Genomic DNA, 12,947 nt, shown 5'->3' on the forward strand with positions numbered 1-12,947 from the left:
GCACTTATGGCAAACGCTATTAAAACATCGACTTTTTACATGTTTTACATGTTACATTGTCTCACGCACTACCACATGAGACTCGCAAGAAGTGGATGTCAGAGAAGCAAAACTTGTTGGCCACTTGCACGCGTGACTCTGAATTACAGGGTACATTGCATTGGCTGCATGTCAAATTGCACACTATGCCATTTTAGATTAGGCAGCATTTCCATATTACCTTATTTATTTATATGTAAGCATTTCTTCTTTTTCACGGTGCTCATGACGACCAAAGCAAGAAAGGGTGCCTAGATTCAAAGTGAATGAAATTATATTGCACTGTCCAAGCAAAATGTATCAATTTTATATGAAAGTGAAAATAATCTCAAACTCAAGAATAAGCTTATGGTGCGCTAAATGAGTCTTTACTAGCCATCATGCAAGTATGCCAGTGTAATCACTCACACCAAGTTAACTACTGAGCATAGCATACTTTTCCGTCCACTGAGCTCCCTGGTAATTCCACACATCTAGGTCATATTGCCGCAACACCGGCACAAACACTGATAGCATATGTAGAAAAATGGCGGCGGGGGTGATCACATTCCAGCAAGTTTCTGCTCTTTATTCTTTTCTTTGTAGCTTTCCATTCCGAGAAGAGGCAGTGTGTTCATATTCTGGTTATGCCTGTGCTTTACAAAACGCATTGAACTGGTGCTGAACACGCGAAATGACAGAATTCATGACGGACAGTACCCCACCTCGTGCTGAGCACAGAACTGTTATGAATAGAACCCCAATTGGTACAGAGCATCGCCTATTTACAATCCACAGTTCTGTAGTGCAGGTACCACAGTTGTTGCTGTTCGATTGCAGTCAAGCAAAGGTCCGAATGCTTTTAATGCCATTGATTAGAATCGGCGTGTTTCACGGGCTTGTTTCAAGGGCGTGTTAGCGGATCTTGTCTCCTTGCAGTTAGATTCTGCTGGTTGATTTCAAATCTGTAGCCGCACATCTGCTTCTTGGTAGCTGCACCACAGTACAAAGTTTCTTATTTCGTAGACTAAGTTGAGGGAGTCCTTGCTCAACTTAGAACACTGACAAGCGGCTATGACATTGTCTCCCAGTTTGTAAAATATGCCATTGATTATTCGAAGTAATGTTAGTATAAAATATCTTTTTGTGGCGTTTACACAGGTGGACGTCATGCCAATGATCACTCATAATCGCACAGCAGCACACTTGCGATGGAAGTATCGACTTGTACATACAATTTTGTTTCTAACTTAGCGTTATTTGGCAGCTTTCAGCTATGCTTTAGGGACACAAAGCATTGATTGCATATACAATTTGCTTTTGGCTTCTATCGGGAGTCATCATTGTTGACTCCTGCATGCCTGTGCTAATTCTTCAGTTTAGAGATTCTGATGAATAAACATTAATTTAAATCTGTCGTCCTTTCTTCAAAAGTCAAATGTAGGAGACCTGAAAGCACTCGTGTCGAGTTCAGTTTCATTGTTTCGATAATCAGCAACCTACTATACATGGAGGAGAGCTTGACTGTCATCACTATTTCAGGTGGCGAGTCCACATCATCAACGCTACCGGTAATCAACATCTGCATTCCAGACCAACCGGACATTATGTCCAGAGAAAAGAGCTTTTCATCATCATCATCCTCAGGAGTCGGACCTGAAGACATCGATGTCACCGACGTTGCGCTTGCCTGTGTTGAACCAATGGCTCCTCCGCCTGACATCAACCTTCGACGCGCGTCGCCCGACAGCGGATCAATCGAAAAAGTGGCCGTTGCAGACTTGCGATCATGTGCCCTAGAGCCTGAAAACCTGCAAATGACCTCGCCTACCAAAGAGGAAGGTCCTTATGAGGCAGAGGGGACTGCAGAGCCGGGGTCCATCGACCCCATCGACTCTGAACAGTTTGCTGCGGAGCCTCCACAGGCATCGAGGTCCACCTTGACTAGTGGAAGCACATCGCCTTCCGGGTCCGACGAAGAGTCGGACACGACAAGCACATCGACATCCAAGCTTCGCTACCTGCTCCCAAATTATCCCGAACTGAGCAAGGCCGTCGACCCCGACTCGAGTGAGTCGACGTCTTGGACGTTTTCAGCCGAGTTTCCGTCGTCCTTGCGAACGACAGTGGGTGCCGACGCAACCGACGATGAGGACGACGGCGACGACGCCCGAACGCCAACGACCACAGCGACTGCTGCCAGCGACGCGACGACTGTGGCACCTGTTGTTGTTGTCGCCGAGGAGAACAATGGTGACCTCGTTGGAGTCCAGCCCCGAAGTGACTCCGTGTCGTGACCGTGGCACAGCTTCACCTCTTAGAACCAGTTGTAATTCTCTCGTGCCGTGTGAAGAGAAGTCCCTGCTACGCCATCTGCTCGAGTAGCAAAGGGATGTGTCCGAGGAGGCCGCCGCATGCGGCGGGATTTCTGCAGGAGGACGCCTTCACAGCACACTTACTGTCCCCAGCACAGCGCTCTCGGTACTGTTTGGTTTGTCAACTACGACGCTTGCTCCTCTGTGCGGGTGAAAGTGGGGGCACGTCACTGTCGGGCCATGCGACAAGCGCGGCCTGCTGCTCCACGCAAAAACAGAGAGAGACAGACTCTTAAGCCGAGCTCGTGTCCCACTGTCAACATACTTTGTTTCCATAGTGTTTTTTTCCTTCAGAACCGTTTGCTGACCAAGCTGCATGTGAGAGGCGAATGAATGAGCCACGCGTGGTGCCTGCCAATGTTAACCTCGTTTCTACTGTTTTGTTTGTTTGTTCGTTTGACTGTTGTTTATTGTGAGCTGTGATGACATGGAAATTTCTGTCCAGATGATCGATAGCATTTTTTTTTCTCCAGTTATGACCTTTGAGCTCGTATGTCGTAGTCGCACGTTCGGAGCCCCGCTTGTTTCGTGCCACAAGATATTTCTTTTTTTTGCAGCCACCTGACTTGCATCAAGATGCATTTGCCAGAAGGCCCAACTATTGCAGCAGTTTTCGTACAAGAAACGCCAAAGCGCAATGTTTCATTCGCTCGTTTTAGAACTGACCAACACCTCATTTCTGTTGCATCATTGAAGGGTTAACTGTCTCTTAGAAACGAAATTCATGTTGCATCTTACGTTGCATTGGGTTCATAACTCTGTTGTCAACTCTTGTCGCACTACTCAGCTTCACATTTTAGGAACTGTTCTATCAACTGCTATGTGTTTCATCTGCTCAAATATCAATGGTACATAATAGGCCTTCAGTCGATCTTGTGGTAAGCTGGACGGTGTCTAGCTCCTTAGAACAAAGCCTGAAGAAATATTGTTAGTCATTCTGGTTTCTGTGCTCCTTTCCATAGAGGAGAAGCAAAAGGAAAAGTGAACGACGACATTGTAGAGCCACCAGGAGGAGGAGAAGCAGGTGTGCTTAGATTAAACCCTGCGTGTTGGAGCCGCTCGTATTTTTTCACAACCCGAGTTGTTGAACCAGCCCATATGTGCCATGTTAGTTAAAGTGAGATACGACTCACTGGGTCAAAAATATCTGTTTCTGCCAATCTAAGGTAAGGCTAGTCCCGAGAATGGTGCTGACCTTGCCTTTGCATCATACTCACCAGCAATCATTTATAAATATATATATATATATATATATATATAGTATCTATCGTGTTTTTTTTTAATAGCGTGGAATCAACTCGTACTTTAATGTTTTTAGTGAGATGCTGAATTAAGTACATTAATCAAGGATACAAAAACACTAGGCAGTTTTATAAATCTTGCCATTCGTTTGCCCCGGTAGCAAACGGTGCAGAGCACTCATGTTGGTAGCCTGCCTGCAACGCAAATGGTAGAATGCCCCGTGTACAGTAGACAAGCGGTATCTCGTTTCAAATAATCTGCTGGCCACGTTTTGAGTACCGCCCATGATGCTCGAGCGTTTGGGTCCGACTAAAATGGCATGGTTCCACAAACGGCTAGAAAAGCTTTGGTTAGGTCGTGGTTTGCCTAGCAGGAGTCGCCACGTTGTTTAACATGTATGCAAAACAGAATTGCAGCAGCAGCAGGTCTTCAAAAGATATCTTTTACAAAACCTTGACACCTCTGTCGAGTGATGTAGCTCTTTTGAGCGCCGCAGATCGAAAAAAAGAAGAAAAAAAAAGCTCTGCTGGCTCTAACGACGTTGTACATTATTTTAACATGTTGGTGTTTAACGGTGTTCAGTCGTGCACTCAACAATCGACCTAATGGTGAGCTGTCTCTCAGCACTGAACTTTGCCCGCAGAATCTCGACATCGCTCGGTTCGGCAACTTCTCCAAGGCTCAAAGTCGGGCATGCAAGAGCAGCTGTGAGACAAAATGCTGAGTCCCCGATCACGCGATCTTGCAAACGCCCTCATAACTCGCAAATTTTCAGTGTTTATTATTCTTTTTCTTTCAGCGTAGAAACGTCTGGGAGTTGTAGTTTGCTTGTAATGAACACATTTGATACAGGAATTTCCAAAAATCGTTATTTTCTAACTGGAAGGAATTCCTGTTAAATATATTGGTTCGACAAAACTCACACTGCATCATGTTTCCGTTTGCCGTTCAAAAAAAAAAAAGAAACAGCAGGAAAGAAATGCACAAAAATTTCACAAATGACTGTGCCAATTTCATTCTTTCCTTCTTTACGAAGAACAATAATTTAGCGAGTTCAGCGACGTCAAACAAAATTAGCTTAGAAGACCAGCCACCGTCATATCTTCGTGAAACCAAGGTGCCATTCTCTGGGTCCCTCCGTTTCTAGGCTCCATAGCAGCATTCTTTCCAACTCCTAACCCAAGTTGGCTGTGTCATGATGGAAAAAAAAAAAAGATACGCTGCACACTTTGTATAAATCCGCCTCATGCGCACCCACATGCACACACTCAGTCCGGATGCCACACCGACACTTTCGTAATCTTCACCGTGTAACCGCACACGCAGGCAAGTGAAAGCAACATCCAGCCACAGACTTAAAATGAGTCGAACGCTAGCTCTTCTTATCGTGTAAATTCTGTAAGAAATGAGAGAGGAACTCTCCCCCACCTCATCGGAGCAAAGGTGCATGTAGAGTCTCTAGAAGTTTGATATAAAATGCTGAGTATGCTACAAAAAAAAAACTGCAAACGCAAGGAAGTCTTTTGATTGCTGTAAACGAAACATTGTGAAACCCCCCTCCTCTTGCAAAGGCTTATATGTGTCTCCGTAGCGATTATGGAAAGAGAGAAAGAACGACGCATCTTCTAGTTCCATTTGTGCTGTTGTTGTTATAACAAGCATTCGCTGCATCCCACAGTGCTGTGTTGGGTGACTCGAAACGCAGAAGAAGATATGCAAGCCAAGGCCACAGAGCGCAGTCGCTTTCTAAAGTGTGGAGGGATTCCTGGAAAGGACATCCTTTCTTTTTTGGGGGGGCAGGGCTGTTGTTGTTGTTTTCCCCCTTCTCCTGCTGGGCTCAGCAAAAACCACGTGCGTCATGCACTTTCGCGCTGTCGTCGCTTGCGTGTTGTTGCCTTCCTCAGTTGTCGCTGCCGCCGCCACCAGACGGCGCCGACGCTACGCTTTTCACCGCATATCCTGAAATCGCAAACGTGTGCGTTCGGGGTTATCAACCAGGCTTGACCCCTGCAAAGCATTGCGAAGGAAAGCGGCTTCCTGAATTTCCAACGCAAACGAAGCGCGCACCACCCCACCTAGCTTTCTTACAAGCATTCTTTCTTTTCCTCTCCTACTGTGCGAGTATGCATGTCCTTCAAAGGGTACTCGTGAGCAAGGATTGTTTAACGTGGCAAGTACAATGGCGGTGCTTTCTACGGCACAGTTTGCTTCACTGGCCGACTACAGTACGTTGTTCTATGTGTGTGTCGACACGATTGTAGTCTGTCTCGACACCTCTATATGGCACGTTACGAACCGATCCTTGTGCGAGGTCCATCTTTGTCAGTTGTTAAAAGTGGTGTAGAAGTGTGGTTTATGCTTTGTGCTATATGAACTGAACGGTCGGTGCCCACAAAGCACACGGAGGGGCAAAAAAGACCACTGGAGGCACAGAGGTTGTGCGCTCTCATAAGCCCCTTCCATGATGCTTGTGCGTGTCATCTTAAAACAATACGTTGGAACTTTGAGCAAGAAGAGAAATGGACATTGAAACACAGCTGAAATGTTTACTGCAACACCAAAGTACCATCTGCATAAATTGAAACACGAACAATAAAAAAAAACTTTTCAGAACTTCAGCTATCCATGGTTACATGGAAGTGCAACATAGAATCACTCTGCAGACAATTTCGAAGCATGGCGTAGTGGCAAATTCACATTTCGGAGCCACAATTAAGTCAGTTATAAAACACAGCCAAGACCGAAAAAGCAACAATGCGTGCTAGTTGTTCTTGACTTGTTCGTGTTTGAATTCGTGCCGACAGTACATTCTTTCAGGCCTGTGTGCTAAAGCAGGTTAAGGTTCGTAAGTGTGATCTAGCTCTATTCAGACTTAAGCCAAGCCTTTTGTTTGTAAAGCATTGCCTCTTGTTGTCTGCATAAATTCTCTGATGCATCTTGTTTTCCATCGTCAAAACAACCCGACCTCTCTAAGTGTGTAAAGACATGCCTCGGGCCAACGTAGCCTCTCTTTGTTGGCACCAATGACACATCTCCTTGGGACCACTCCATCACTTTTCACAGGTTTTAGTTGGTGTCCTTGGAGAGCTTAAAAACCATAAGCCTCCAAGAACACCACATAGCCACTTTTTCAGGCTTTGATATGTGATGCTAGAATTCCCACGTGCCTCACACAATTTTCATAGCTCGAACATGTTTTCTGCCACGAGCTGCCATGTTTTCATTGACCTGTCAAGTCACAGCAGTGCTGCATGCAAAGTTCTTTTTTATTTTCTTTCAGGCCATCACCATTTCTACAAACCACTTCATTGTAATGTCCCAGCTGTTAAATTGTCTCCAGCTATGTACTGTTCAGTGTCAAGTTAATTCTTACCAGTTCACTTGAGCACCTTACGAAGACGAAGGCATTGAACTTAAGTGTGGTCGACTCATGTTCATTCAAACTCCTAGGGGCCACAGATTTCTGTTAGAACTAATTGAACTTAGTGCGCCTTGAAACAAAATTTCAAGCTACAATACAAATAGACATGCAGTACAAGTTTGTCCCTTGCCATCGTTACCTTAAATAGAAACAGATGTGGATGTACAGCTGAGTGATTCCTTAGGGCACACAGCATTTAATATTTGGCATTAGGCTGGATCGGTGGCGCCCTCCTGTAGTTGCGCCCACCAATGTACACAACCTGAATATCAAGTGTGGGCACGTTACTATTCATGCCTTACGAATGCCTTCCTCTATTCCGCCATTTTGAGCAGCATTGTTGCAACCCGGGAATAAAAAAATGCATGAAACGAAATCATTGTTGGAATTAAGCAACCTCAATATGCACTGAACACACAAAAGGCCAACCAGTATTTTGATAATCGTTCAAGTTAACCAGTATTTAAATCGTCACTAGAGGGCTGTAAATAAGACACATAAAAGGTACGCTGATTTCATCTAACAAAGATGACATGTGGATGGGGTTGTTTTTTCTATAATTCTGGCGTTGTTGTTTTTTCCCTATGGGACAAAGAATGCTGTGCAAGGAAACAGAGTTGCTGAGTGCAATGCAGGGCACTTTCCTGCAAGAGACAGTGAGCTGCCACTTTTCACACAGCTCGCTGCTATGCAACGCGGGTGTGCAGATTGTCACAAGTTATGTGCATCACACGCACACCTCCGGGAGTGTTACAGGTGCTTGAATTGCATTTTATATGTTGCAATCCACTGTAGCCAGACCTCAACCTCCCTGAAATATTGTAATAACTCGTCAGAACTATACTGTCACACCACCCTGTTGTTTGCATTCGTTCACTGCCTACCCCCCCCCCCCCCCAACTGTGATGTTCAATATGTGTGCAGTCTTGCTGCAACTAAAAATTGTTCAATGACTCTTGTGTGTCGTCACTTATAATGAAGCAGACTTATCTTGCAAGCACAGCTGCCTAGCAAAAGTTGTAAATTGATAGCCGTTGCTTGCTTTTCACTGTATTCTTATGTTTGACCCCAAGCACTAGTAGAAAATCACAAACTTTTCAGGGTTCGCTTCTCTAGCAAGGGTGTAGTGAACGCCGCGGAACCATCTAGACTTATTGCACTTTCACTTTGAAACCAGCTGTGACACGACATCACCATTTCAGCAAAACGTGTTTCTTGAATGCCTTGTTTGTTGTTTTGATCTACATTGGCTTGTTGTGGCCAAGCCCATTTGTGTCTACAGACAATGCATTTTTGTTATGATACTTGACTTTTTGTGTGACTAGCCAAATTGTTCATCAGATGAACCGTGCACTCGCTATGTACAACTCGGGGGCTGTAGTCTGATTTCCATCTCCGCAGAGACGATCCTTCAGAAGTGTATTCCGATTGGCTGACACAGCAGAGGCAATAGAGCTCATTCCCAATGTATAGCGAAAACTATAAATATGCACACCACGCTTTTCGTTACCATCTCTCTGTAATACATTCGTTCTGCTGACAAATGCATGAATATATGTTCAATTAATGCCAAGCAACTATTCATAGGGGAATAGAACGAGTTAGGAAAAACACTTCTAGCATAACTCTTACAGCTGCAGCTCCTACACAGATGTAGTGAGCCTACTTTCTAATGACAAGACTGAGCTTCGCAGGACAATGGAGATGAAGTGATCAACGGTGTTGAACAAGAGATGCTGCTGCAGTCAACGTTTCGACAAAGGGGCTTGTCTTTGTCAGGGCCCCTGATAAAGTCAAGCCCACTTGTTAAAGCATTGCCTCCAGGAACATCCCTTGTTTGACTGCTCTTGATTACTTTCTAACGACATATTTTGTTGCAGAAGTTTCTAGCAGACACTCCGATAGAAGTTGTGGAAATATTGCATCTGAGGCCCTAGTTCATTAACAGATCCCATAGTTTGTAGGACGTATCAATGCCATCAACGGCCACTGAGCCAACACTTATTGTTACGTCTGAACCCGTCTAATTCCAGTGCTTAAGCCAATCAGACCTCTTTCGTTGCCTCCCGAAGGTGGCGATCAGAATGCCGTTCCCTGGAATCTGTACAGAAGCATCAGCACAGATTATCTTTGCATCACCCTGACCCAAAGTGCGGTAAAACACGTGCTTGAAGTGCAGTTGAAAACAAAACTGCGTTAGCAGATCACAGAATGATTGCATGTAATGTTTTGCTTCCACATTTGCGTTCCAGCACATAAGGCAAAGTGCAATTCTTCTTAAGAACAGCCAAAACCTTTCCCTCCTCTCCCACCCACCCACCTAAAAAAAATGAGGTCTTCAATATTACAATTTTCAGAGAGTGCACCTGTAACATATTCTCTAGTCAGCATGACTGGGTGTGTGAAATACAGAGTTCTGTACAGGTATTCATATCTTCACGTACTGTTCCCAGTGCTTTTGCTTTGCTCCACACAAGTGTCACTCGGCTAGCTTCTCTCAATACAGATACTGGATAGGGTCACCCGCTGTCGACTTGCCTTACTGCCTTTGACCTGTTTGTCACGTGCATCTTGCAAAGTCGGGACGATGTTTGCGAGCCCTGTTCCAGAATTCTCTCAGTGCTCCCTGCTTGTCAGCCAAGATGTTCAGTTGCACACCGACAGATGACACGGCTAGGTACGAAAATTACTGCACGCAGATTCCGACCTTCACGAAGACACGCGCTTGCTAAAGTTGAAAACGGCACCTTCTGTCTCAAGCTCGTTACGTGGGAGTTGTAGTGAAGAGAAACTTCAAGCATGCCGGAAATTGTTGACATGATGCTATTGCTGGCCTTAATAGTTGGTGGCCGAATGTGGAAAATGCGTGTGGCTGAAGGTGTGACTCGCTCTGTGGCCGAAGCGAGTAAGCTGTGATCCTGTTAATTCAAACGAGAAATGTGTCGCTGGGGGAACAAGCCTTTTCTTTTTCTTTTTGTTATGTCGTTATTAAAATAACAAATTCCACAAGCTCACTGTCTGTACTGCTTCTTCACTTTTTCTCCGGGTCACAGACACATCCGATAAAGCTTGCCCACATTACAAATGCACCGTCATTGATTTTGACGAACATGTGTGACAGGTGGGATGTCATGTAACAGCTCCCACAGACAGTCATGTAAGAAAAGCTAGGTTCACACAGAAAACGCGACCACGGACAAATCAGTCTGGTGAAGGATTACGCATATTGGACATCATTTCACAGCTAGCGTTACGGAATCTCGAGAAAATCAGGCAAGAATGGAGTAGGACATAACCCTTGCTCTTCAATGCAGCTGAAGACTTCACATGGTCATTGGGAGCCACTGAGCTACCAGCGTTTGCAGTGCACACAGACAATGAACAAATTGAACTAGACTGAACATGGCTGCCGCCAGACTAAGGCATTTTGCCAGCAGTACCTCAGTATTTCTCGCTGATGAGCCCAGCAATGATTTGGCTTTTGGTCATATCGTGAATCATTTCACAGGGTCCTTGTGAACACAGCAGGAACAGGCAACGCACATATTATCTCTTGATACACAATCTGCAAGCTGCGATCACAATTTGCTTTAGTGTGTGAACACAGCTTTATCGCCCTAATTGAACGAGCACTTGTCATATCAGCTGTGACTGACGCCTGTTGACATCCTGAAACGTGTTTTCAGAATCTGATCCAGACCATTTGCATTGTTTTGTATTGATCTGCCTACGTTACTGACGAAATTGGTGTGCTGTGGCTACATAAAAAGTTGGCAAAGTCAATAACAAGAGCAACATTTCACAGTGACAAAGCTAGAATAATCATCCCACTTCTCAGCACAGAGTTGCCAGTTTGATTCCTTAAATGCATCCATCGAAAATTTAGTTTCACCACACATCTTGCATATTCAAAATCATGAAAACCACACAGCTGCGAGAGGAATTCAGAAATTTCAATCTCTTCGTGAGTTTCATTAAGTTTGCAGAATGTTGACTCCATGCAAGAACTTTCTACAAACACCTCACATATGAGATCGTCAACTATTTCATGTCTAGCATGGTTGGAAAGTCAGAAATATATCAGATGACAGCACCATTGGCGCAAGCAAATAATAAACCTATACGAGAAGGTGCGGTAGACCTCCAACGCCACTACTGGTATGCTTCACCGCAATACACCTCTTGTGCATTGCTTTGAAGGGATTAAAGCCCATCTGCCACATTGAAACGCCTATAAGACACTTGCCTAAAGTAACGAGACGTGTACTCAGCACTAATCTGCCAGGAAGGGAATAATAATTATACAAACAGCCGAAGTCTTAAAGGTTCCTCAGGATAAAAGCTGAAAATAGTTGAAAAGAAACGCCTGTCGTCGACTCGCCTTGAACACACGCCATGCCGAAAGCAAAGGGTGTGGCCCTTCACTGCAACGGGTGCGTGCTCCCCCGACACTGACAAGCGCAAGAGGAATGGCCGGCGGCGGTCCGGTGAAGTGACCACATGCGCGCTGATAGCAGAATTCAAAATATGTGACCGGGGCCCGGCTTTCATTGGTCTAATCACACGGCTCAAGTTTGACAGAGGTGTGCACGCGGACGGACCCCTGTAATATGTACCAGTGAAGAGCACATTGCTACGAAAACATTATTCAATGACAGTCCTGAATCCACGGTGCTAATAAAGCTAGATCTGGGCCGCATGCAACATCGCGCGAATCCAACGCTTACAGTTTGTTTAGGCACATGTGTAGTAATAAGACTACCAACATTTGTTCATTTCTCCAGCTACATCGTTAGAAGACTGCAACAACGCTTAACGGATGTGCTGCTGCCTAGAAATATGCAGGAAGACTACAAAACAAGAACGACAGAAAGTTGCGTTGTACTTCATTTCGGCATTTCCATGCCACAGAGCCAAGGCTACGCGACCCACGAGCACAGATTCTCAAGCAGCAAGATGTAGCGCTTCAGTTTGAAACCCGTTGGACGACTAAATGGCCTTGACAAGTGGCCTTGTCGGCAAGTGTTTAAAACTTCTCTGCAGGTCGCTGGGCAGTTTACTTCAGAATGTTGCTTTGCTTTTTAATTAAACATTCATTGAGGCTCTATGTTACAGAAAATAGAGTTCTCCACTTATTCGAACGAAAATGTGCCAAGAACAAATGAAATTAATGCAATGCAGCCATATAGAGAATAATTTGTATTTAAAAGTACAAACAATTACTTTGACAGTAACTAAATTCATACGTGTAGTCAGCACAACCACACCGCGGAGGACTCCCCCTTCTGGGCAGCATTTCGTCCTTTGCAAAAATGGTACACACAGACTTGATTGTGCGGTATCGTTTCAAGCTGCTCTTTGATGCAAAAGGAACAAAAAGTCAGTGTTGAACGTGCTTGGAACAGTCCGGAGGGAGTGTGGTAAACGTGCATGAATTCTAATTGGGAAAACGGCTGCACTTACGAATGTCAGTGAGCGCATCGTGTACAAGAGGATGTGACGAGAGGGACAAGAGGTGGCGGCACCATGCAGTGCAACACACACGCCGGCCAAGTGCCCCTTCTGAACCCTCCACTTCTGCCATCTCTGCAACCGTATCTCGGAATATCTTGATGACACACGCCTTTTTAGTGTCAGAGCGAATGCGGAACGAACTTTCTACTGATGCTGTCACAATAGATGATCTCGCTGCACAGTTTCGGTGTTAGATGCCAACAGGGCAGGGAGGGGCACCTTTGAGACATGTTCGCCCCTCTGATTGGTCAAAGAAGCCCGTAGCTTCCACAGTGCTGCACGGAACTACCGAAACAGAACATAGCTGGTAGAGGCTTGCATCGGAAAAAGGTTAGGTGCGCAAACACAGACACAAGGAAACTGATGTTTGAGTTGTT

At 45.1% G+C, this 12,947-nt stretch overlaps 1 protein-coding gene across 2 annotated transcripts in view; it reads left to right on the forward strand.

Annotated features, from left to right (window-relative positions):
- Ca-alpha1T (Ca[2+]-channel protein alpha[[1]] subunit T) overlaps positions 1 to 10,064 on the forward strand; it is a 101,059-nt gene extending 90,995 nt beyond the window's left edge. For both annotated transcript variants that reach the window (XM_065446411.2, XM_065446414.2), the window contains one exon: positions 1,561 to 10,064. In XM_065446411.2, the coding sequence (XP_065302483.1) occupies positions 1,561 to 2,315 (755 nt within the window). In that variant the 3' untranslated portion in view covers positions 2,316 to 10,064. The remainder of the gene's footprint in view (positions 1 to 1,560) is intronic.
- Positions 10,065 to 12,947: the final 2,883 nt, after the last annotated feature.

The sequence above is a fragment of the Dermacentor albipictus genome, chromosome 8, assembly GCF_038994185.2.
Source record: "Dermacentor albipictus isolate Rhodes 1998 colony chromosome 8, USDA_Dalb.pri_finalv2, whole genome shotgun sequence".
NCBI classification, from domain to species: domain Eukaryota; kingdom Metazoa; phylum Arthropoda; class Arachnida; order Ixodida; family Ixodidae; genus Dermacentor; species Dermacentor albipictus.